Raw genomic sequence first — 26,799 nt, forward strand, 5'->3', positions numbered from 1 at the left:
TTTATTTAAAATATTCCCAGATTCAATTTGTCATCAGAAATTACAGTTTCTCTGTGGCAAATCCTGATATGAATTTTGTTGTTTGTTCCTAGCAGAATTCTTCATGGAGAAGTGAACAATAAATTTTCAGTCACCTCTGGAATGTAAATCTGTGCATTAAATATGGGCTGAGCAAAACACGCTGCAATGGAAAGCAAGAGCCTGTCTCAGAGGAATCACTGATGGTAGGGAACGTTACACTGCAAATTTCAGCAATCAACCCACTTCTACTTAATGTCTTGTTATTATGATTATTGACCCTCTCTCAATATTTAAAGCAAGAAAACAGACCCTTAACAGTGGCATTGTCATCTCATAGAGCCCACTCACATTTCAGGTAAGTCTGACAAATCTCCTTTTTGGCATAGACACCAAAACCCCTGCAGGACATGGCTTGCCTTACTTAGTCTTTGGCCTAAAAACTTATTTTCTTCAGGCCTGAACTTGAAACAGAAAGTGTGCTCCAGGCCACTCAGAGGAGGCTGTGGTATGTTTCATTTCACCCTTGCTATGGACAAGTTGCTATCAGTTATGATGACTTAGCTGACAGATGGTAACTTGTCAAACCAGAGGAATTAAATTGCTTTCTGTTTTTGACCTCTTATGACAGATAGAGCGATTGTCCTGGGTTTTATGACCAAAAAGCATGTTTCAGCTTAACCAGTCACCGTACTAATCTCAGCCTAACTCTGCTAATGATCTCTGCGACAGCCGCTGTGGCTTTGGCAGTGCCCCAAGCAAGATGATAACGAGGGACTTCCATCCCCTGCAAATCCTCCACCAACGTCCTTCACTATCTGGTTATGGTGCACATATAAAACCAAAGAAAACCACCATGAGGCACAGCGTTTCACAAGCTGAACCGACAGCAAGAAGTTCAGTTTGTCCTGTCTTAAGAGCTGCTGGGTAGAAGCTATGGGCTTATCTTGGGGATGGGACAGCCTGTGAAATGCTCACTAGTGCAGACACATTCAAATTAAGTTTGAGCAATCAAGGAGCTCTCTTTTCCTTGCTGCCTTCCATGTCTGTATGATCCTGTGCTGTGGATTTGGCAGATCTCACAAGCTAAGCTGAGCACATTGCTTAGCAACTGGAAAAGGAATATAAAGAGGGAAAGCAACTGGTGGAGACTGCAGGGATGCTGTGAATGACAGACGTTCTTTAAGACACAACAGAGAAAATGACATATTGCTTCTAGAAAACTGGCATTATAACTGCTGTGCCTTGGGAATTTCGTTCATTAGCGGCCATTAAAGGTTGTGATGGAAATAGGGCAATAGCATTGGCATTATAGTCATATTTCAGGACAGGTGAGATGCACGGTATAAAACTGTGCTCCTTCTGCCTGGGCTACAAGACCTCCAAACTATAAAGAGAATCTTAACCCAAAATACTGTATGGACAATGAGCCATGAGTCCTGAATGAACCTTGCCCTGCCAGAAAAAGTCAGAACCTTTCTGATGCACCAGAATGAATATTCAGGTTGAAATGAAGTGAGCAATTAGAGGAGCTTTGCACAGTTTCTAGCTGCATTACATATGTCTTACTCAGGTGTGTCTAAATCTTAGATGTGGACACAGAGTTATGTGATGAAAAGCAAGAATCATGTGAGAACATGCCCTGTAGCTCTCTCTTGAATCCTTGATCACCCTTTCTTCCTGTGACTGAATGAAGAAAAACTCACTAAGACAGAAAAGATTACCCTTCTAATACGCTGTAATGTCTCCCAGTCCATCTAAGTTTAGGCAGTATGTCAACTGAAAATGTAATTACTTTAGGAGTAAGACAGACTCTTCCTGGAGGCAATTCAGCCCACAAGAAATCTTAATTAACCTCTGAAGATCCTCTCTTTCCAGTGGCTATACAGGAAACTTAAAACAACTACATGCCTAATGAGGGTACTTCAACTAGCTGCCTGCATTTAGATGGGTTGTATCAAGGTTTAGTAATTACTTGGAATCCTTAAGCAAAAAGAGAACTGAACTGCATCAAGTTTCCACTCCTAGAACTTCACAGAGCTCCTTGTAACTATTGTAATAGCAGAAAAGGTTCATTGAATGAAGAGGATATACACTTCTTAAAAAAAAAAGTGTCTTTTCAGATGTTTGATGTTTGAAGATGTAGGGAGTGATTCATCTGACATGTGTCCTCCATTTTTGGCTTGACCTACACAGACTGCAAAGGAAGCATTAAGTATTGGTGACTACTTCCAATGTAGATGTCTGCATTGGAGACATCTAATTCAATCAGAGGAATCCCAGCCTTATTGCTATTCTTCCAGGGTATTCCTGAGCAGGGAATAAAGCATGGGATATGCCAGAGTGGGCAGTACAGCTGGAAGATTTTGCAAGCTGAAATACTTTAAGATCTGCTGATGACCTGCCCCCAATTCTCACAAAGTTTCCAGAGAGAGAGACCTCCATAAAGCAAGGACAAGGAAACTTGCACCTCCTTTGGGAGAAGGTCCTAGTGAGATCTTTCCAACCTTCCCTGCTATCTGCTTACAGGAAGGAGCAGGAGAACTACTGCCCAGTGCCCAAAACCACCCACATGTTTCCTGCTGGTCAGAAAAAACATTTCTGAAACTGCCCACCTGTGAATTCAAATCCTGCTTCAGACAGGATGGAAGTTTGGAAATTATCCAGACATTTTATCTCACCTCAGCAGGAAGGCTTCTTTAGAGAGAAACCAAAAGCTTAACAACTGAGAAATTTTCAGCCCTTTCTTCTATTCTGATAGGCTCAGCCAGCAAGCTGAATCTTGAGAATTTAGTAGTGTATGTACCTGTCCAGATTAAATATGCCTCAGGCTATTAAATCAGACCGGTCGAGGCTTGGGTGCAATGCTATGTATCTATCATGAATCTGGGTTTTTTTTCCTCCTAATTTGCACTTTCTTTTCATTTACTCCTGTCACTTGGCACCCTCCTCCTCTGAGAAGATGAGGATCTGGGTTCAGAATTGTAACCAAACCAATTTCAGCCGAACTTAGGCATTGACATGTGGTTGTGGCATGCAGAACTCCTGAAATACCTGGGACTCAAACGTGCACTTGAACTTTGCTTTTCCCTTTTTCTCACATTGTCTCTGTTTGCGTCTCATCTTCTCTGAATCCTGGCAAAATTGGGCATCAATGGTAAAGAAAGACCTTAACACACCTTCATCAAAAGCATTGTGCTGGCCTAACTTAGGTGTTAGTGGGAATCTGCTGAGCACCAAAAAACAAGTCCTTCCTTGGTACAAGAAAACATACTAGGAGTTCACTTTAGCTTAAGTCTCCAGCCACAGCTGAAAGCTGTGGGAGACCTTGACCTCAGCCAACAGCAAATACTTTATCTGCTTGCTGTCATTACCTGGAAAATCTTCTTGGCATGATAGTCATCAACTTCAATGTTCACTTCTTTCAGGAAGTTCTTGAGCTCTTTCAAGCTCATCTTGTTGTCTTTGTTTTTATCAGCTTTCCGCAGGCAGGTATGAATCCAGCTGCAGGATGATGTAAGGAAATCTTTCCAGGTCAGTGCCTAACCTAAATACCACCCTTCTGCTGCCCATGGTGGGGAAGAAATCTCTTCTAAAGACTCTGAACCATCACTCCAGCTGCTGTAAATCAGCACGTTATCGCTGAACAGCTTAGATCATCTCACCTTCTGCTCTGAAAGAGCAAAATGGTGCTTTGGCAGAAGCAAAATCTGCTGTAATGCAAGCAATCATGACCTGGGAGAAGCTTTTCACCATCTGGCCAAGGCTGGAGGCTGGAGCAGCTCTCTTTACCCTGTAGGAGTTTCTGGCCGCAGCCAGATACAGTCTGATTTCTTTTTTATGACAGAAAGCGCATTCTGCTCCAGACGGTGAAAAGGGGATAGAGGAAGGATGAAAAGAGCTCCCAAGTGGAGCTTAGTAAACTCAATGTTACAGATTTGATCAATATTCAGTATATCAAGGTGAACACTGAGCAGAGATTCTCCAGAGAAAACATTAATATTAACTTTTTGACTCAACTTCAGCTTCCAAATTTAGGGATTTCTACCTATATGACTTAAGAGCTTTGTTGTGAACAGAATCAAACCAAATTTTGTGGGTCTTGACTTCCCCTTGTGAAATGCACAGCATCTATTACTGTATCATACTGTGATAATAATTCATAAGAGCTTGGTTTGTAATAACTTTAGTATATCTATAGATCTGGAGTAATTATTATAAAATGAGCTTCTTAATGTGATACCAGTTAATCTGAACTGGGTCTCCCATGCTCTTTCAGTCTCTTGGGAAAATAATGTTAGACAGTTGAGATACCTTGCAGTTTTAAACAACAAAAAGCCATGCTTTTTGCATCATGGAACTGTCTCAATCTATTTTGCTTACTGTCAAATAAGAAAGGTCATCCAGAAAAATCTATTTTTCAATAGAAAAATGATCAAAGTAACAATTTGATCTCCAAGAATGTAACCTTCTGCGTCCCGCATAGGAAGCATCGTTTCACACTCATTTTAAAAAATCTTTTAAAAATGCCCAATCTGGATGTTAAGCAGAGTAAATCTCAGGATTAGCAAGTACCAGCTGAGGCATATAGTAGCACAATATTTTAAGTGGGTCTTTCAAAATAACCCCCCAAAAGGGCATTAACCGACAGCCTTAGGGGCTGTAGGCATAACCCTGAAGAAGAATATTCACCACAGGTACCACTGCATTCAAATATTTCTGAACTATGGAGATATGTGTAAACTGTAAGTATTGTTTGTCTCATGGAAACTTGAACTTCCTGTCTTTAAAAACTCTTGGCAGGTGCTAAGCAGTGACCTCACACCCCATCCATCTTAGCCTGGTAATATTAATATTCCCCTTCTTTAGACACAGAAACCAAAATAAAGAAAGGCTACATTTCCCCAGCTCCCAGAGACACTCCAGGGCCCTGAATGAGGGTCTGGTTTGGACCAATTCTTCCCAGAAAACCAAGCTTGAGTCATGAAGCTCGCACGCACAGAGGTCACTCTGCCACCATCATCCACCACACACCACCATCCACCCCCGGGTGGAGAACACCCCCTCCGCCAGCTGTGCCCCAAAGAGCATCTGCTCAGCATGTCAACGTGGTGCCAACAGTGGTGCCACCCATTCATGCCCGACCCCCACTCCTCGGCTCCCCTTCACAGCCTTCCCTAAAAATAACAGGCAAGAGTAACGTGCAACTCCAGTGAGCCAAAAGGAAATCCAGTCTGTCACGGCCAGAGGTGTGCAGCAGGGTTGGGTAACACTAACTGTGTGTACAAACTACTCTTTTTGTTCTAACCACTGCAAAAAACCCACCTTTTTGTAAATGTCTGAATTCATTTCCACTGATCATGAGCACCCAGAGGTCATGCACATAACCAGAGATGACTCTGGAAGGCAGTAAATGCACCTACAGAAGAGTATGCCCAGGTCCTGCCTGTGAATGGAGGATGTTCCTGTTATATCCCTCCTAAGGAGGCTGAGCAATGTAGGAGGGAAATCAGAGAGCCCACGAAGAGCATAGGCACACAGTGGCCCCTTCTCACTGCAAGGGCAAGAAGCAAACAGAGTAAAAAGAGACTACAGACAACTGGGGCCTCAGCAAACAGCAGTGTCAGTCCCCAAAACACCCAAACTCCCGATGCAGCTGGATCCCCTCAGGTTTGAGAGAGATTCATCAACTGGATGAACGAGGCACTTCGATTTAAATTCTTCTTATCTGATACAAGCACCATTTTGCAGCCCTGGTTGTGGGTCTTCCTTTCACCTTACAGGCCTAGCTGGGCCTGGGTGGACTAGGAAAAAGCACTTCCCGTTCCTGTATACACCCGGAGAGAGCCTGCTTCCTGCGTTTTGTTTTTAAAGGACCTGCCAGCTTCAGGGCTACCAGCTTTCTATTAGAAACCAGAGAGGGATGACTGAAACTATCTGGCAGATATCCCACTGCTCAGAACAGAAATGTTGCAAAACTTATGATAAGTGATTTGCAACCAGAAGAAAAGCTCGTACATAAATCTCAGCATCAAAGGAGAAGGCGCCTATATTTTCTGGTCTAAAGTCTTCCCTGCACACATACCTGCAACATTTGCTAAATAAGCTATGCCACCTTGTTGCAGGGTTGAATCTGAGGCTTAATGAAACAGTACTGTATGTATAAGAACATCAGACGTACTCATAAAGTATGTGGGAGTTTTATCTTTATAGGAATACAGGACTGGAAGGGACACATAAAGACACCAAATCAAGTCCCTTGCTACCACATGCAACCCCATCACCTTATAAACTGAACAAACCCCATATGAAACTAGCAAGGTTTTTGCTTTCAGTACTTGTTTTCAAAATCTTGCTCATTCCTTACTTGCTTTGCAAGGTTTTGGGGGCTGGAAAAGATACACCGCAAGACAACTCTCCAGTCATGGGGGACGGGCAGGGGACACAACACTTCTCACCTACTGACCCTTCCCCTTCTGTGCTCACACACATGGAGAACACTTCTAAGGTTTAAGGAAGATCTGAGTAAGCCCACGCTGCCGAGCAAACCCAAGTGAAGACAGACTAAATTTAAAATCCCAGGCTTTAATTAAATATCATCAAATTTCAAATGAGAAATCATGCTGTTCTATAATTCCAGGTTACGTTAAACGGCCTGAGACAATCCCAGATTGGAAGCCAGCACTGCACGGTAATTACTCTTCCAGAAATATGGCTTGCCTACCCACCCTATTTAGCTTCAATTCTGCTTTCCAAAGACAGAGAGGCACTTTTCCATGCTGGAAATTTACAGCCTTCTTCCCTTGCTAATGCCATTGTTATTTTTTCCCCCCTTAGCAATCTTGTATCTTCTTATGGGGAAGTTTTTCAATAACTTATTCAATTTGACAAGCTTCAGGGACAACTTCCTGTAGCCCAGATTTTCCTCACACACTGTGGGGTGGGGAGACCCTTCACATTTAAAAGGAAAACTGCCAGGGTGCAGCATTTCCAACTGCACCAAAGTTGCAAGATTTCGTCTAGGGACTGTTCCCTACCACCACGAACACGCAACGGATAGCACTGCTGATGAATGACCGTACAGCCTAGAGCCTGAAAAACCACCCAAAAAGACACTCATAGTGCAGGAAATAAACACAGCATCCCGTGCACGTCAGAACTAATGGAGTCTGATTCCTTCAAACGAACAGCACTATGGTTGTGCAAGCGCTTATTAGACTTCAGAGAATCCATAGAAGAGTAAAGCCTGTTGAAATCTCAGCATTTAAGTGCCATCTCCTTCGTCATCAGTACATTACTACCCAGCAGGGAACTCACATGGAGTGAAGCCTTGACTGGGGGCAAGATTCCCTGGTGCCTGCTCAGCCTGAGACTCCAGCTTTGTGATTTTCCCCCGCTGAGGATTTGGCATCTCCTCTCCTCTTTACAGACGCTTTGATGTTGAGCGAGGCATGAAGCTCACGCAGCCTTCTCTCACTGAGTGCGCTATCTGGTTTCCTCTCTGATAGCTGGATGCCTGTCTTTGTGAAGCTTAAAGGAACTTAATATTTTATGACTGCTGTGGCTCTGTCAAATCAGGGTGAAATTGGCCAACAGGTTCATATGTCACGGTCAGGGCCTCAGACACACAGGGACTGCAGAAAATCCATCAAAAACTGCACCCACAGATATCCTCTCTTTTTATATGTATGTGAGACCTGTAGTCGCAAAGCAACTTATTGAGTGAAATGCAACCCCAGGGAAAATTCCCTGTGAATTCAGCAGAGCCAGGATTTCACCCAATAACTAATTCACTCTCCATTTCACAACTAATTCACTCTCCTTTCCTGCTCTGCTAGCTTTCCTTTCCAATTCTGCATTGTCACTACAGCAATTGCAAATTCTTTCAGGGCAAAACTTCCTCCAATGCTGAGGCAAATAAGAAGAGATCTCACTAAAGTCAGTGGAGCTACCCCAGAGTAAATTTGGCAGCCAGAAGAGAAGAATCAGTTCCCTCGCCTTGTGTTATTGAGAAACATGATAAACAGTACAGGCTTTTCATGCCTTGCCAAGAAGTGCCTGTCCTGGAGTTTACTGCAATGCAAGTGAAACAGACCCCTGAAGAATACAAAAAATAATGATTGTTTTATCTGGAGCTTCCTGAAAGAGGCAATTCTTTGCTTAAGGAGGTATGTGAAGCCTGAATCCACGCTTGCTTGTATCACTGTAAAACAGGGAAAAGAAGCACTGGAAACCAGGGAGTTTGCCCGGGTGCAAAATCAGTGTGAGAGAAAACTCAGTGCCCAGGGCAACAGGAAAAAAGGGGGTTAGTCTGTTATCTCCACCCACAGAGAAAGACAAGTGCATCTTTGTGTGTTATTAATCACTTTACAAGACAAAGGATACTGTTGGAGTTTCTGTTTCTGATTCATGGAGTTGCTGTGGGCTATGATTTTCCCAAGGCCGGAGATCCAGTGGTTGGCATCATCCTCTGAACTCGCAATGAGGTCCAGGTTTTTCCGCTGGTCTTTGAAAATGATGGAAAAGCAGCGATACTCTGGGACATCCTTGGCGTATTTTTCCATACCTTCTGTTTTATGGCCTGACCTCACATCCCGAATATCTTCAATGGAGACTGTGGAAAGAAAGCAGAGCCTGCTGTCAGCAAGGGTTCAGTCAGCCTTATCTCTGCTTGGTGAGGGATATTAAGAAATTAGTCTTTCTCCTTTTCCTGCAACCTCTGGAGGATTACTTTCCCTTTCCCCCCTTCCCCAGACCTTGTACTAAAGAAAGCTCAAATCAAAAGGAGCAGAAACAGCAAGAAATTAAAAAAAAATACCCACAACTAAAACTATTTCCCCACGTTCTTTATTTAACAAAGAAGCAGAATATGTACTAGATGCCATACTGTGATATCACGTTTATGAGATACAAATCACTGCCAAGAATTCTGTTCCAGTCCTTGGACCACCTCTGATTTGATCTCTGCCCCCATCTGCAAGTGGGAAGAGTGGAGCTGTGCCTCCCTGTGAACATCACCTCAGAGGAGGGCAGGGACCAAAACAGTCATTCTTTACTTTGCAAAAGAGTGAGAAGGTAAAATTTAAAATCCCGTATGTTCTTCTCAGTCTCACTAGTGCAAATTAAGGAGGCAAAGACCAAAGCTTCAGAGTAGTTCGGTATCACCCATACTCTGTCCTCAGCCCTGTCAAGGGTAGGCTTGATCCTCCTCACTGTAAGAAAGCAAAACACAGCTTTCACGACTATCCTTCCCCATGTCCATCCCTGCCCTTCAGCTAGCGGAAATGAGCCCTGAAGTCGCACCAAGTTTGCAAAATGCACACACAGGCAATCCAGAAAGAGCAGTGCATTCAAGAGACTATGTTGTTACATAAATGTAAGTAACGGAGACACCCTACATTGCCCCTGAGAGAATGCAGATGCCCTTAAACATTGCTGGAATCAGACAAGCTCCCAGCAGCATACACAGCCTCTTTTTGTCTGTCATGGAGTTGATGGGCCACTGAATACATCTACAAAGGACTGAGAGGAAAGGGCAGAAACTGCTTAATCACATTTGACCGCTGAGAAACTGAACACTGAGGAAAGGCTGAATACACACAATAGACGGCAAAAAATGTTTGCAGTGTTGGAGCCCATAACCAAGAAAATCTCATTGCATTTTCTTGGGTGGGAGACAGACCTGTTAACATTTTGCAGACATCTACCAATACCATCTCAGGGCACATATAGAAAAGGCAACACGTCAGAGATATTCAGCTTTCTTCTGTAACAAACATGCAAAGAAATAGACATGATCACAGGAATTTGAAAAAAAAAAAGATTTAACTTCTCCGTACCTCAAACTGTATAAAACAGATAAAAATTATTTTCTGTGACACAGATGTTTGAGATTGATTTTATTTGTGCTTATCTTGAAGAAGCTTTGTTGAAAAGCAGTATGTGAGTGTAAAATATCCCCACTGTTTATCTGAATAGGAGGCACTTGCCTTTAAACATCCATTTTATGCGCTCCTTCATTTAAATTGCTGCAATTTCACCATTAAAGTGCCCAGTTCATTCAAAGTCAACACTGCAGAAAAACATAACTCAGTATCCACCCTCCATGGTTTTAGCACTGCTGCCCTGGGATCATCCAGAATTCATCAGATGCTTATCAGAGTTTGAAAACTTTCCTTTTTTCCCAGGGCAGCCATGATGATGGGGCGGGGGGGGGGGGGGCGGGGAACCAAAACGAAACAAACCAGAAATAAAAAAACAAAACAAAACAAAACAAAACAAAAAAAACACCCAAAACTTCAGTCTTCACAAATCAGTGACTTTCCAAAACCAGTACTTGACATTTGCTTTAAACTCTCACCACATTTCGGGGTGGTCAAACATCTTCCACAGCACCTTGCTGGTTTGGTTCCCGTACAAGAACACACCATGAGGACCTTCCTGGAGCTGACAAAGCTCCTCCCTGACAATTATGAGCAATTATCTTTATGTGCTCTTTTATTATCACTTTGTAAAGGCCAACAGTTGATCAGTCAGGAGGCAGGAGGGGAGGAAAAGGTTGGGCTGCTGTGGAATTATGTTATCTGGCCAGTTTACCCTGGAGTGAAAGTTTATGGTTTTGAGTACTAAAACCATCCTTGAAAGAAAAGGGCTGCAATTTCTTTTCAGCTGGGCTGCCTCGCCAGTGATTTTGCCAGTTAAATAGGGCATTGGGCAAATGATAATGATTATGCCTTAGGTAGAACTACACCCTTAATATAAAGGATGCTATCGTGTTTGGATGGATTCAGTTCAGTCAAAAAGTCTAAAGTTTAGTTAGGCTTCTCTTATAGTCAATGGAAAAAAAAGAAGCTTTTGGAACACAAATGTTCTGTCCTATTTAGACAAAAAAAGGGTAAGATAAATCATATCCTTAATCCATGGCTACAGCAGACCTTTGACCAGAAAGGTATTCCAGGCTGAGCATCCTAGATGCAGATGTATGCCATGCAGGTGGTCCGTAAGCAGGTGATTCTCCTCCATTCCCGGGCTCCTGTGGTTATGGCCGTGCAAGTGGAAGGATCATCCTGTTGTTCCTCATCACCTGCCAGCTGCTCACCACTGCTTGGCTCATAAGAGTTATTGTCCCTTCAGAATGACTAGCTAGTCTGCTTGTGCAATCAATCCCTAAACTTTGGGTTGGCAACGACCTAGTGTTTCCAAGACTAGAAAATCTGATGTTAAATATTGGAAATTTAGAATGGATTCTTTGGAAACCATTACCTGGCAAAGCGAATCCACTGGAAAAGAGAGCTGTGTGGGAGGAAAAAAAGATTAAAAACCTGTGTCTGGAAGGGCTGCCTTGATCTCTTTGGGGTATGCTGAGAAGAGGATGATAGAGAGCACAGAGCTCCTGGATGCAGAAAAGGTACAAGGAAGGCTGAAGAACAGGATTGGTGTCTACTGTAGTCAAGCAAGAGACTTGTAGAGAGAAACTATCAACACAAGAACTGTTAAAAAAGCAGGGTAAGGGAGGACACTTTTTAAAGCTTTTCCATAGCTTAGCCGCGTGTACTGCTTTCATCTACCAATAAAAAAGCTAAAGCCAAAGATGTTGCCCAAGCCATCTGCAAATATTATCTCTTTTCTGGAAAATCTTAACCCAGCATGAGTACATTATCGGCTGCTCCCAGACGGTGAGCGTACTGTATTAGCAGGCCCAAACTAACTGTGTGCTCAGCTGAGCTATCTGCAAGGAGAAATCAGAAATAACTGGGGGACAGAGACGTTTCACAGCAGAGGAACACTCACAGCAAATACCCATCAACCACGTATCCCTGCAACCTCCTTTTTCCTTCCCCATCATGCCACGGCAGGGAGGTAACCACAAGCAGAAGAGAATCTGGGAAGTTTGGATCTACTTCTCCTGAGTGTTTACGTCTGCTGAAGAGGTGGTTTGTGTAAAGCCCAAAACATGTAGCACAACACAAGGAAGCTTGTGTCCTTCCTGGCCTCCAGACATCAAGCCAAACAGGTTACATCGTGGTCAGCCTTCCTGGCTGCTGCGGATGCCACTCAGCCAGTGCCACAGCCGAAGGCTCCCCACTGACGTGGACATACAGCAGCATTCCCTGGAGCTGGTGAAGTTATTCCTGTCTGAACTAGTCTCAGGGAGGTGTTGAGAACTCTCTTTTTAATCCTTCTTACAGTTTTCACCACTGGGCACTGCCCTTGTGCTCCTCCCTTGCTAATTCTTGGCCCAGTGCCCTTCTGTTTCTCCCGTGGCGTTAGCAGGCAGGTATGAGACAGGCCTGCAGGATGCGGGAGGCCAGTTTTGACAGCCATGATGTTTTCAAGCAACCAATGCATATCTTTTGGGTGTCTCTTTTGATTTGGATTTCTCTCTTCATGGCTTTCAAGGAACTTGCTGTTACACTTGCAAGCTCGTGCAGGATGAGGAACACATCTCAAAGGGAAACAAAAGCTGTGGTTCACATTGATGTGCCTGTAACCAGACTTAGAGAGTCTGCAAGTATCCAAGCCCAGAACAGTGACCCACAAACCCTTGCTGAGTGGATGCAGAGTCTCACCCGTGCCTCTGCCTGACCCCAAAGCTCCCCAGTGCCACAGAATTTAGTTTCTGCCTTCAAGTAGCCCCTGCACAAAAGGCTCCCCACCTCCCTCCAGCAGCACCCTCCACGAGGTGCCCTCAGACACATCCCAGTGCAAGTATTTCAGCCCTACGTGTACGTTGCGAGGGGACGGCCACTTGTGTGAGAACGTTCCTGCAAGAAGTGGTAGGGAGAGGGACACAAATTCAATCCCCCCATCACCCTGACAGCAGTAACCCCAGAGTTTCAGGCTTCAGGGGTGCATCCGAGTCACGCGTATGCACTGTAAGGCATTGGGCAGCCAAAAATACAAGTGTTGAGAAGCCAGAAGGACAAGCCTGACGAGGTGCCTAATGATTAGAGCACTTGTCTGAGAGACGAGCCCTGGCCACTGGCCTCTCAATCCCTTCTCCAGTCACTGCTCCTAAGGTGAAATGCCCAGACTGTGCTGGAAGAATGGACAGTAAAACACTTTTGTAATCCTAAAGACTACAGGGAAAGGAGGAATGGAGGCAGACAGCAATCACCCTTTACCTTCCTCCTGTCTGACAGTCAGTCCTTTGAGAGGAGATACTTTTTCAAGTGTCTTACAGAAAAGAGAGAGAATAAGGAACTGAACTCATATCTTGCCTGAAAACAACTGACCACACTCAAACCTCTGGGCAAGTGAAGGATGAGGACAAAACAGTGCTTCTCCTTCCTTGGGCCTTTGGTTATAAAGAGGGAGAGGAATGTCGACGTACAGAGACTTAGAGGCACAGCCAAAAGAGCTGGCCTTGGCCAACAGTTACTCATGAGAGGAGGGGGCAGTTTTTTCACTTTGGGGGAAATACTCCTCAGATACTTCCTTTCCTTACCCTACCTCCCTGTCATTAGCAAGTGGTCTCTGCAATGTGGCATCCAGTCATGTTGAATTACTCCATCCCCCTCTAATTGCCTCAGTAAGTCACTTCTGTTTACTGTCACGAAAAGCAGATGAGAAATGTACTCAGCTGCTAAGAGCTTGCACCGTATTTGCACACAATACTGCGTGTCTGCAGAGAGATCAGACCTTCACCAGCTGCAGCTCAGCCAGGCTGACTTAGCACCTTGTCAAGAACAGATGAAAGCCACTACCTGACCCCAGGACTGCCCTGCCAGCCAGGATGGCTGCAGCCAGACTACATGGATTTCGCAACACGCGGAGCACATGGGGCAAACTGGCACTGTGTGCCACTTCTCTCTTTGGTTTCACCCCAGAAAAAGCAGTTTAGCTGATTTCAGTTTCACCTTAGGTAGCTGATGCTAATGGCCAAACACAGTTGGGATCAGGACCTTTGTAATCAGCAGGAGCTGGGGAACTGTCAGCTCCCTGGACTGGGAACACCAAAGGCTATCCATCACCCTCATCACTTCACCGATTCAAGGGTGGGTTTAGCAGGAGTCCCACTGTGTTGTGCCTCCATAACCCTGACTGCAGTGCTCTCTCATCTCCCTGTGCATGAATTACTGCAGGTCCCAGCTGCTGATTCCTCATCCGTTCTCTTCCCCTCTCCCCCTCCACTGACTTGCTCAGCATGTTGTTTTAACTTGACATGTGCTGCACAGCAGTCTGCCCTCATTGCTGGTGTCTGTCACCAGCTGACAGCCACTGATGTAATGCATATGTAATTTTACAGGTTGCCTGGAAATACCTTTTAATATAAGATCTTTACCCAATCTTTCTGTCTACCCATCACAGCTCGCGGCGTCAATGTAAATAGAGTGATCTGTATTTACATTCCTTCCACACATCACAACCAGGGCCCTGCAAACTATTTCTGTAACTAGTTCCTACTTCTCCTGCCATTACAGTGCCGCTAAATATGGATCTAAGGCTCTCAACGCTTCTGTCTTTGCATTTAACATATGCTGTGGAGAATAAGGTCAATATTTGTCAGCGCACTGCCTGTGATGAAAACTGTCCCAGCAACACACGCGTTGGCCTGATTCACAATTAAATCAAAAAAACAGGCAGCCCTGCATTTGAAATGACTTGGTTTATGGGTTGAGTGATTTTGATAAAAACTAATGAGACCCACAGACAGACGGTTTTGTTTTCGCAGCTGACGGATGCCTTGCAAAACACATTCACATCAGCAAATATTTTTCCAGGGACAAATACATGCCTGACTGTAAAGCAATGATTCCTAAAGAAACTGCCTAACCAGCTCCAGAAGGAAGGTGTCGGTGCAGTCAACTGCCTGCTCTGTGTGTGTACGGGTTGCTGAGCCTTTCTGTTGACTTTAGCCAATTATTGTGAACAATTTAAAGTTTTCACTTCTCGGCTTGAGCAAGAACAGGGCAATATTACGTCCTTTTGTTCTTCTGCAAGCATGTTTAGGGCTTTAATTCAATGGAGACAATTGTTCATTCTTCCACAAATATGGTATGGTATGTTCCTCGCATGGCATTTTAAGGGTGTTAGTAAATGTCACAGGCACTCAAAAATGAAGGAAAAAGCTTTCTGCTGAACACCAGTAGTAGGCTATAAACATAAAGGTTTTACTCTGTTTAGTACTATAACTTACTATGTTTAAACCATGCAAAAATATCCTGTAACTGGGATGGAAGTCAAAGGAAGTGGCAGAAATTCTGTGCCTTTTTAATACTAAGGATTTTAGACAAATAGTAAGGATCATTAGATCAAATTATCAATTTCATTGCTTTAAATAATAATACAATCATCACTTACAACATTTAGTTGTGCAACTGAATTTAGCTCACCTCTGTAAATTGCTCCCAAAACGGATTCTTTTAACAAAAATACAGAAAAAAACCCCAACAATAGTCATTTCTAAGTAAAGCTTTTGGCCAGAAATGAAAATATTTCAGCCACAACTCCTAAACTTCTTTCTTGACTACACAATTTGTGACTCAACGATGCACCCCCAGTGAGTCATCCTTGGTACAATGTGTGAAGCTCACTCACGGCTGTCATGGGAAACGTCATCTCCCTGAGCCTCCAGCAGAGAAAGGGTGCAGGAGGGAGCAAAGCACCGGCTTCTCTGGGGCTCCCCTATAACACCGTTAAATCTAAACAACTCATTAGGTCTTTTCCTTCTGGCTTTGAATATTCTGCTTCTCCACCAAACGCTCACAAGGATGCTTCACTGGAAAGTTTTCAACCATCCCTACAAATCCCCAAGTTCAGAGAGTTTTTAAAGGGATTGACTCTGGCTTAAGTGAGGTCAAACCAGGGATTTAACCTGGTTTAGGAAAAGACTTTCAAAAATCGATTTCACTGAGAGCAGCACATGCCTTTTTGCGCTTTTTTCTTGCGTAGATGAGACCCGATATTTGACCACAGCTAAACAAGACAGTGTTACTGAGAGGCTGCTCCTTTTTGAACACAAGCCCCTCTGCCTCCTTTGGATCCCCTCCCTCCCACCACAGTGACGCTCAGGAGTGAACAGGCTCTGACTGAACTGGCTGTTTACCAGCCCCCTCGCACAAACCTTTTCTTTGCCCCAAAACTGTTAATCCTCCAATTGAACCCTGTCGTCTCGGCCCCAGGGAGAAAGCTGTCCCATGTGTAAAAATCTCATGGGCCAAAGAAACATCCACCCTGACTGTCGCTCTACACATTTAAGATAAGAGAGAGCAGCAGTGTGTTTATGGGCCTGGTACGCAGCTCAGACGGGATGTAGCAGGATAGGGTGAAAAAGGGATTTTAAAAGTGCTTTTGTTGAGCCCTTTGTGCCCAGCGCTCCCATGTTTCTATGGGAGCTGACCAGAGAGTAAGCACAGGGCATAATATGTTTGTTGGAAAACTGACCACTTAAGATGCTTCAGGGACTTTTGGAAAAAAACCCACTGTTTCTTTGGGCCTAAATGGAGCATACTGAAAAATAATGGACTATGGAAAATAATAAAAGATGGATTATATTCTACCTGTATAGAAATCACATTGGAATGGCAGCCTATCCCCCAAGAAGCCCTGTGGGTAATACAGCTATCAAGAAAGTATCCAATCTAAATTTCCAGTTGTTTAAAATAAAGGCAACAGAGGAAGGTACTGGTTGTACCCCACGTATTGGATCCAGGCAACATCTGTGCCTGTGACAACCCTGATACGTTGGGGTTATTTAATTTCAAGCATCTGAGCTTCTTCTGTCTAACCTTGGCAGTCCCCAGTTTTATCTACTAGACACCACCACACAGTGGTTTACAAACAGCTTTTCTGCATGATTATAAGAACAGTAGCAGGAATAACAGGAAACTTTCCAAACAAAACCATAACCCTTACTCTACCCAGACTTTGTCGCTCTGAGGTGCCTCCATCTGCTTGCTCTCAGCAAGGCTGCAGATAAGATTAGACCTGCTGCTAAAACCTCCCAGTTTCCATTCTGCTCATTCTTTTTCCTTCCTAAAAAGGCAGCTTATCTGCAGTTTTAGGAAGGCTTTGTACCAGAGGGCAAAGTTGCTGTCTGTTAACAAGGAAGGGTGACCCTCTGAAGAGACTCGCCTTGAAATCCCTGATTTTGAGTATCAAATCATGACCTGGCACTCTTCCTCTGCTTTTTGACCACCTACACACACTGGACCAAATAAGGCGGCAGCCGTACTGATAGAGCTCGCCAGAGAAAACAATACTAACCAGGGGTAATCCTTTCTATACCTAAACCCAAAGCAGCCTGGTGAAGTTAAAAGCTCACGAAAGAAACTCAAACCCAGCAATCACTTTGAAAACTTGGGAATTGAAGGTCTTAGAGGACCAACTGAGGAGAAGTGCATGGGAAAATGGGTGTCCTTGTGGTTACGACTTGGGACTGGGCAGGCGTCCATCCAGTACTCATCTCTCTTGTTGACTTCCATGTTCAGGTGTGTCCAGAGCACCTGTCAAAATCAGCCCGGAGATGGCCCTCCAACCCCCCTGAAAGCTCGCGCCACGACTGCAGGCACAGTTTTACATCCTCCTGTGAGCATGTGGGACACAGCCTGCCCCAGCACACGTGGTATTGCAGCCTGGCACCAGGCATGCCCCTACAGCCAGCCGGGTGTACGGGTGCAAAGCCAGCCCTGCTGGAGCCCTGCCAGAGCTTGCTTTTCCAAAGCAGTGAGGACAAGCTCTGCCTCACTGCTCTGTCTCCCTTCCTGCTATCACAATGTCAAAAAAAGGAATCTTTCTCTTGGGAAAGGTGTACATGCATGGAGGCATTAGGGAGGATACTTGCAGGTGTGAGCAGGTAGACAGTATCACCCCACCTTCACTTTGCACTGAGGACACTCCCAGGGCACAGCAAGTTCTCCTTCCTGCAGTGGCACTGCTTCTATCTCCAGCAGTGTGGCAACATTGGTAGTGCCCAGTTAGCAAAGTCTATCTTGACCGCTGCAAATCGACACCCACGCAGACACACTCCCTACCTTTACCTGAGCTCAAAGGATTTGATCTCATTGCAGGGCTCTTATTGCAGCTCAGTATATAAAAAAGTTACCATTGTGCCAGCTTTCCCTGCCACCGCCCCAGGAGTGGAGGCAATGGGTTCGACCAATGCTTCTCCAAGCAGACCTCAAGGTCCCTGGATCCACAGCATAAGGACCCCTTCCCTTTTACTTCAGAGAACCAGGTGGGGACAGGACTGTTACTGGAGTTGCTCTCAGCCCCCATCATTTGGAAACTGCTGGCTCTGAGCACAGGAAAGCAGGCTCTGAAAGTCAGTCTTCTCAGCTCATGTCCTTGTTTGTTTTATAGCAAGATATTATCTGGCCCTTTGCTTTTATATGGGACAATGCTCAACAGAGCAGGCATTCCTAGGGTGTAAACGTTCACTAAAGCTTCTGCATTTGCTGTTGTTATCATGGGTTATTGCACTGGTACCTAAACAGCCCAGGTAAGCTCAGGACCCTGCCATGCTGGGCATGGCCCAAGGACATCCTTATACAGGAATGTGTAAGGGACAGCCTCTATGCCAAAGCCTTTTGTAGCTAGACAGAGGAGGAGAAAGGAAATGTGTGGGGAAGGATGCACAATGAGATTAAATAAAGTCCCCAAGGTCATGTGAGAAGAGGGTTGTTGTCAGGGTTATAAACCAAACCTATTTTCCCCTCCTACCTTACTCCTCCTACTGAAGACCTTATCACTGCTTGTGGGATGGGGCTAATTTGGAAGACCCACCCTTTATTTAGTTGATTGTGACTGTTACCAAAAAAATTGTGTAAATAACATGGGCAGCGTGTTCTACATTTCAAAATGCAGAAAATATATTCCACATTATTCATATACCTCCTGGCTTTACAAGACTGTGATGATTAGTGACACAGAAATATGTCAGAAAAATACCAAATGAGAAGAAAAAACAGATGTAAACAGACACACGCTCTGCCTGATCCTATTTTGACTGCATAGTTGGACTCCTTGTCCCAATTACGGCCCCAGTGTTGGCACAGAGTGGTTTTCACTGTGTCCGTACAATGGTGAATGTCGTATCTGGATTTATTACAATGAGCCACATTCTGAGTTTCCAAGATAAGGATGAGAACAGGCTTTCCTTCCCAGAAAGATCTCCTGCCAGCCCTTGGATCTCCACATCTCTGTGGTTCCATTGTGAGGCTTAAATGCCAGCTTTCCCAGGAGCTGCAGGCAGAAAAGAGGCATCCCAGCAGAGCTCAGACCCAAGCGCACCAAACCACACTGCCAATGCTCAAGCCGTGTCTCACACTGAGCATTAGGGCTTGGGCATCTGAGTAACCTGAACTCTTGCTTTGGGGAGGAAGGGAGCCAGGCAGGGCTGCTGAGCCCAGCGTGGCCCACCCCACAGTAATTTGAAGTGGTAGCTCATGAACTTGGGAAATGTGGCCATTCCTGACTCGGCAGATTCCTCCCAGCTGTCTCCAGAGCTGACAGCATCACTTAGCTTGTGTGTTACAGGAGGTGCGAAGAATCTGGTCTCATTGCTCCAAGCCCTACCTCCACACCACAAGCATGATGGTCTTGGTTCACCCCAAGCACCTCTTCCCCACAGTGTCCCATGCCTGTAACGAAGCAAACTTTACTTACAGATCTGTGACTCTGGAGATCTCAGCATCTTCTTCGATTCCTGCCATATGGTTTTGCAGTCCTCTTGGAGCTTATAAAACCGCTCCTTTCTCCAAGAGCCTGACTTCACTTTTAGCAGCTGGCTGCCTTTCAGGAGGAACTTCAGATCCTTGTCATCTTTCAGGCCTGTGGAGAAACAGTAGAGGTAATGTTGTAAGAGTTAACTCAAGAAATGATGCACATAGGGTCTTCCCTTCCACAGGACGCGAATCACAGACATAGACCACTGCAGTGCACGCAGGTCCGGGGAGGACGGCAGAGCAGAGAGACCCAGAAACCTGCCATGCCAAAATTTATGCTCACAAAAGAGGCTGAGGCCTTGCAGATTTCTTAGATTGAGTGCAACCACTTTTATACTACAGTTCTCAGGTGGCTTACAAACATAAAATATCTTCTTCCCAGCAAATATAGTCTAATGTTAGCATGCAAAAACAGCAACAAAAGCAACAACAAAACAGTAGAAGAAAAGGAAAGCAATTTGTGTAACTTGTAATTGGAGTACTGTCAGGAACTTTCATGAGATATCAAATCTATTCTGCAACAAATTTCCTTTGGGGAAACAGGAATACACAAAGATATCTCTCTGTCTTCTCTGGCAAGCAGTCCCCTCCTATCCACAAGGGAATTTAGAAGATCAGTGTCATGAAGCTTAGGACGTACAGAGGTAAGTTTGGTGCCAGCAGCATTGCATCAGTGAGGTAGCAACCATGCTTGCCTCATTGCCCAGCTAGTATCCAAGAAGACCTTTATCCTTCTTACCCTACCAGGCCACCACAACGCCAAGTAATAATAACCAGACCTTCTGGTTCCAGGATCTTCAGATTTCACATCTTAGGCTAGATTCAGGAAGGCACGTAGACATCTAGAGAGGTAACACACATCTACTGAGACTTCGAAAACATGGATTTGGCATTCTACATGGCTTTGAATGTCTCAGCATTAAATTACTTCCACATACCTGAATACCTTGGAGAATCTGCCCCTCAAACCAACCATTAATTACAGATCTGAAGTGTGTGGGCTGGGGAGGGTGAGAGCATGAAACATGAGAAACACATCCTGGGCTTTCTGTAATAAGCACCTTGCATCTCTCTGACATTGCATAAAAAGCTGGTTCAAAGCTGGTGATGAAGCAACATTTAACTCTATAGTACTGACCAAGCACATCCCAACTCAGTGGGGTTTTTGCTAACCTTATCTTGACGATGCAAATATCCACTTGGCCACTTGCAGCCACCTGACACTCACAGCATGGGAAATTTCCTGATGCTACGTAAACATAAAGCAGGGTCTCACCAAGCAGCAACCCAAGTTAACTGATTTATGCAATAACATTTATATTGCAGTGTGGCATTCCCCTGTGACACCGCATTTGTTCTCTGGAAGACACAGCTGCCTTGAGTTGTTTTTTAAACAGGCCAAGGCAGTAACCTACCAAGCATCACTTCAGGCCTGCTTGAAAAACAAAACTCAGCATGAGGTCCAAGTGGCCAAAACCTCAGACTCCTGACAATTCATAGAGGAGACTGAAGTGCCAGGTGCTGCAGAGCACCAAGCTGCGTCATGGTGGCAGCAGCCAAAATCAGCACCATGTCTTTGTAGCTGGGGTACGTTGGCCTAAAGAGAGCATTTTAGGTTGCTAAAGAAAGCCTGGGATCTCCATCACAGATAAATATTAGGGGTGTCCAGTGTCCACCCTGTGAGCTGCCCGCACCACTTTTTACTGGTTGTGCAGATGCCGAGGAGCATGCCCAGAGCTGAGCCTGGCTGAGGCATCCAGAGTTGAAAGTGCCTCAGTGGGAGCTCGAGATCCTGAAAAGGTGGCTGTGGCCTCTCTCTTTCCTCTACATTCCATTAGCTATCTCATTAATTACGTGTCTTCCCATGCTACAGGATCCCCTGGGCCTCTCAGCTCATGTCTGGTCTGGAGGTTCCCAAGAGGAGAATTTGAATGTTTTGTCCTCTGGAAACCTCAGAAAGAAACTCACAGAGAGAAGAAAAAAAGCCATCTCCTGCAAAGCACAGAAGGGTGAAAGATTGACCCCAGCTATGGGCTCTGGGACACCCTCCGGGTTTGCTGAGGTTCAGGCATACCCAGGGGTTTGCAAGAGGTCAGACCATCCAGAGGAAGGACAGACACCACAACAGCTTCACAGGTCCTTGGTCTCCTGAGTTGTAGTGCTGAGGCTTCCTCTCCAAGCCAAAGGTCTTCCAAGTGCAGAGAAGATGCCACAGACTTCAGCCTTACTAATATCGCTGTGGTACCCCTCAAGGTTCCCAAGAGGAAACAAACTTCTTTCTCCCTATTCACTCACATTTTTGTTCTGCCTCCCATCCTCATCCCCTCTTTCTTCAGATCCCAACCACTCAAGTCAGACCAGGAGGAGGACAAGTCATCCTCAGGTGACATGAGGAGGAACACAAGAAAACCATCAATTCCTTTGGGTGCCTACATGCATAAGCATGTAATGAGAAATCCCCGTTAACTGTGGCATGTTCTATTACACGGACACTGAATGCAGCACACGTAAAGCATCAGGCTACCTGGACATCCCAAAGAGCTGCACCAATATAATACAGGTAAATCGGGATGGGCACAGGCAGTGGTCACGGGCAGGTTCCTCTCGCCCAGGCTTGATCTATACATCAGACGTAAGCTGGAGCTCAGACCCCTTCATCCTGCTCACTGCACAGCCCAGCCAGTGCATTAGTGTGGGCCAAAACTCCCCTTCCTCTTCAGAGGATCTGTGTGTTGGGAGCAGCACCTGCACTCATCCTTCGCCTCTGTGCCTGAGGACCAGGCCAGGTTAAATGACTCAGCAAAGGAGGCAACAGCACTTCGCAAGAGCACGAGGGAAAGATGAGGAGGGACAGTGCATGGTGAAAGCATGGCCAAGATCAAAGGTGGCAGGGAGGGTGAGTCAGAGGGCAGTGAGAGAAGCCAGGGAGGGGATGGAGGCAAGCTGGCCTCTAGGAGATTGCGGGTCTGGCCAGGAAAGGGTGAGAGGGCTAATCATGGGTGTCTAACAGCTCTGTCATTCCTTTGATGTGGGAGACGTTTCAGATAGCAGCCACCCAGAGTTGACCTCTGCCAGTGGTGACCCCAAGTATTGACTGAACAACCCAACAGTGGCCACAGAAGACAGAGGGTCATCCCCTTAACCGGGTGGACACAGCCTGTTTCAGGCCTGCCCTGTGTCTGTCTAGCAGCAGTTCAAGCTCAGACAGCTAAACTGGCCAGGAAAGAGGGCCAGTGTTTTGGGCCCTGCCTCCTCTGCCCAGTCCAAGCACTGCCACAGACTCTTTAAACGACCTTGGGTCAGTCACTTAGCCTCTCTATTCCTATCTTACAAAGCACCAGCATTTTGCTAGTCCAGAGCTGGAGCATAAAATGCTTCAATCTGCTGATACAGGAACTGCAAACACACCCTTGATGTGCCAGTGGGACATTACTCTCAGTTGGTCATTTGAACTGCTTTCCAGAAAAAAACACCTTTTCCCAGCAGAAGCCTCATTTCATGTTTTATGCATGAACCAGCCTCTGAGGATTTCTGCCTAACAGCCCCATGGAGCTGAGGAGGTTTGTGGTCCAGAGCTCCATCTCACAGCGATGGAAACTTGTATGAAAGAAACCAGAGTCATCATACACATGCATAATTTCAAAAGTAAACATTTTGAAATTGTCCTGTCCTGTGCATCACGACAAGGATATTGGTTTCCAACTATATAACAACACTAGGCATGAGAAGCACAAGCATCACACTGAAATAAATGTCTGAATCCTGCCTGAAACACATGGCAGGACTGTGTCATGCTTAGCGTCCTCTGCAAAATACCAAATACATACTTGGCATGCAAAATCACAGCCATTTCAAGGATCAGGCCCCCCTCCTCACAAAATATCAATCACACACTTTCTAAACAGAATGTTTTTAGTGTGCAGTAAAGTTCAGAGTGAAAATTGTATTTGGCAAAGGTAGAAGTGCCTCAAGCACACAGAGCATCGCAATAACCATGAAGTTAATATAACGCACTATGAAGCTTTAGACACTAAGACATCAAAAATGTTAACTTTTGTATTATCGGTCTCAGGTTTACGGCAAGCAGGAAACACAATAAAACGATAGCTGTCACGGCAGAAGCCAGGCTTTGAGTTCACTAAGGACATAGTTAGAACAATGTCTATAGAAGAGAGTGATAATCTATATTTCTGCACTGCTCTCTCGCAAGTCTGCTGCTCTGATATAATCATGTTAATTACAGCTACTATAAAACAAGCCTCCTCCTGCCTACTCCCCCTCTCCCACCTGGTTTAAGATCAGACATAACTCAGGTTTGCCTGTTTAAAAGGGCAGAAAGCCTTTCTGATAGAATTCAAAGAACTTGGGTGGGTAAATGGTGATTTTTCATTTCCACCTGCCCTCTGTAGCCATGGAAATTAAGGGACTTGGATCCATTTGGGCAGTCTCTCCGGAAAGCAGGAACCAGCAATGAGTTCATAGCCAGACACAGACATTATGAAACTCCCCGGGTTTCCTCCTCCTTTTCATCTGGTGAATGCAGACCTCTGAGTGGTTCCTCGGGCTCTAATAGCAACTGCCAATACACCACTGAGAAGTTCTAAAATCAAGCAGGAAAAGGGCACTGCCTTCCTCAAACACCCTCAACCAGCGGCAGTTCAGAAACCCCAGCAAGAGATTTGGAAACAGACGCTTTGCCAAAGAGGTCCCACTTTGATGCCTCAAATGAAGCGGTTTATACATCTGGCAGGTGGTTACAGGCAAAGGAAAGGAAAAGAAAACGCAGGAGTTTAAAAATAACCTTGGAGTTGCCTTTAGGGTGGAGCACTGCCTCTGCACAAGGAAAAGAGGCAGAAATGAAGCGGCTGCCAGAGTGTGGAAGTGCCGAGGGTCTGGCCAACTCGTCCCTTACCCAGCCTGGTGCCATTCAACGCGGCCACTCTACGGCTCTGCTCCTGAAGGATGTTTTCCTGGGACACGCTGCGCTTGGGCTGCCTTCCGAAGCACTGCATGATCCAGCGTGGGTTTCAGGGAGAGGTGTTGGGCGTCGGGAAGGACGGGGGCCCACGCCACCCCTGCAGGGATCCCTGCTCATCCAGGAGCCTCCGGCGTGTGCAGTGTCAAACGGGGCTCCAAGGAGGGAGAGGAGGCAGCGGGAGGGCGAAGGCAGAGGAAGGCAGGGGAGGGCAGAGTCCAGCTGGGGGTGGAACCGTGGGAAGTCTCTCCTCCTGCTTTGCTCACCAGCACACACTGGTTGCAAAGTTACGCAGAGGCGCTTGCCGGCAGCTGCCCAGGTAGAAGGAACAAGTTTTCCTACAGTCATATGCCAGTGGGTTTTTATGCACCATTTCCAGGGGCTGGAGGAGTCCCAAATAATGTTTGTGGCTCCTAATCAGTGCCTGGGGCTTGTCAGCTTAGCCTGCCCACAGATGCCTAGATCAGCGAGAGCTTGGCTCCACCCTTTCTCTTCTGTGCAGAGCTGCTCTGTGCTGTTCCCACCGACACGCAGTGAAGGGGAAGCTAAAAACACCTTTTAGCCAGGGCAAACGTAGCCCAAAAGCAGCTTGGAAACTGTGTTTTAATGGTGGTTTTTTTTCCACCTAGAGAAGAGCATTTTCCTAAGTCTCTGGAGAGCGTCTTCTCTGCCACTGATTTCCTGTATGACTTGGGTGAGTCACTTACCCTGCATTTTCACATAGCTCTGCGTTTATTCTTGTAATTCAAATTTATCCTGCGATCTGGTACAGGGATAAGCCCCAAGTCACTGATTACACAGAATCAGAGAATAATTCAGCTTGGAATGGACCTCTGGAGCTCTCTAGTTCAATTACCCACTCAAAGTGGGGTCACCTTCAGAGGTAGATCAGGTTGTTCACAGCCTTGTCCAGATGAGTTTTGGATACCTCTAAGGATGGAGACTCCACAGCCAATCTAGATCCCTGTTCAAGAGCTTAGATGTTCTTAGTGAAGAATTTTTTCACTATGACCAGTATAAATTTCCTTCACTGAAACTCATGACCATCACCCCTTGTCCTGGCAATGGCTGGGACTCGAATCCATCTCTTCCCTAGCCATGACCCCTTCTGCAATGAAATACAGCAGCTATACTTATGAAGCTGTTCCATCCTAGGTGAGTTTACAGCCCTTGTTACAGACTAGAGGTTTTTGTCATTACCTTTGCTAGCTGCTGCCCTGCCAGGCAAGCCAAGGGTGAAGATACTACAGGGAGATGGAGTCAACCTGGGGTCACTGTCTCTTATGGCAGAACCAGCATATGGCCAAGACACTTGACAGCGAACCACATGTGTCTGTTTCTGCTGGAGACCTAATCGAAGGCTCTCCATCACCAGCCCCCCATCATATTCAACACAGCTATTACAAATGTATTCCCTGTTCCTGGTGTCTGGTGATCCAGCCATCTCCGCCTTCTTTCTCCGCGTTTTGAAGGAAGCCCAGCCAACACTCACAGGTAAGCACAGAGGACTGGGTTATTTGACCAGCACAGGGACAGAATCAGAGTCACTAATCACATATGCCACATGTAAGAAACCCTCTGGGGACAAGGCAGAGCTATTGCATGGCCTTGAACAGCAGTACAACTAATAATGCCTTATTTACACATAGCAACTACAAATTGCAGATAGCGAAGGAAAATAAAGGCCTTTTCTGGATTGGACATTGCTGAACATGTTGGCCAGGCAGTCAGTGGGTGGTTGAAGAAACACCTCCAGCCTTTTCCGAGCCCCTTGACATACAGGGGTGGGATGTTGGAGCTGTAATCCCTGTAGCACTCCCCTGGGAGCTGGGAGCTTTGCTTTGCCCTGACTAGGAGGTGGGCACCATGATGTAATGGCTACATGGTAGTTTCCATCTAGCAGTCCCTTAGCACTTCCAATATTCCACATTGGACTGGACAGGATTGATCTAATTAAAGGAGTGGGGAAGAGAGTAATGTCCTGTACTTGCCTTAGCAAAACTATTTGCTTCTGTGCACCAGCTCTCCTGTCCAGCTGCAGCCAGAGTCCCACAGGGGTCAATTTGGGAGCACACAGAGCTCTTCTGCTTCATTTTCTCATTAATTCCTAATAAGCAGAGCCAGTGACAGCACTGCTCA

General features: G+C 45.6%; 1 protein-coding gene across 2 annotated transcripts in view; it reads right to left on the bottom strand.

The window, feature by feature from the left end:
* Positions 1–26,799, bottom strand: part of PLCD1 (phospholipase C delta 1) — a 55,251-nt gene that overhangs the window by 21,219 nt on the left and 7,233 nt on the right. The window contains exons 1-4 of one of the 2 annotated variants that reach the window (XM_075082235.1): positions 24,598–24,873; positions 19,627–19,791; positions 8,404–8,632; positions 3,393–3,522 (exon numbers count right to left, since the gene is read on the bottom strand). In XM_075082235.1, the coding sequence (XP_074938336.1) occupies positions 3,393–3,522; positions 8,404–8,632; positions 19,627–19,791; positions 24,598–24,697 (624 nt within the window). In that variant the 5' untranslated portion in view covers positions 24,698–24,873. Of the gene's footprint in view, positions 1–3,392; positions 3,523–8,403; positions 8,633–19,626; positions 19,792–24,597; positions 24,874–26,799 lie in introns of those variants that run through there. The other variant, XM_075082236.1, reaches the window with a different exon arrangement.

The sequence above is a fragment of the Phalacrocorax aristotelis genome, chromosome 2, assembly GCF_949628215.1.
Source record: "Phalacrocorax aristotelis chromosome 2, bGulAri2.1, whole genome shotgun sequence".
NCBI lineage: Eukaryota > Metazoa > Chordata > Aves > Suliformes > Phalacrocoracidae > Phalacrocorax > Phalacrocorax aristotelis.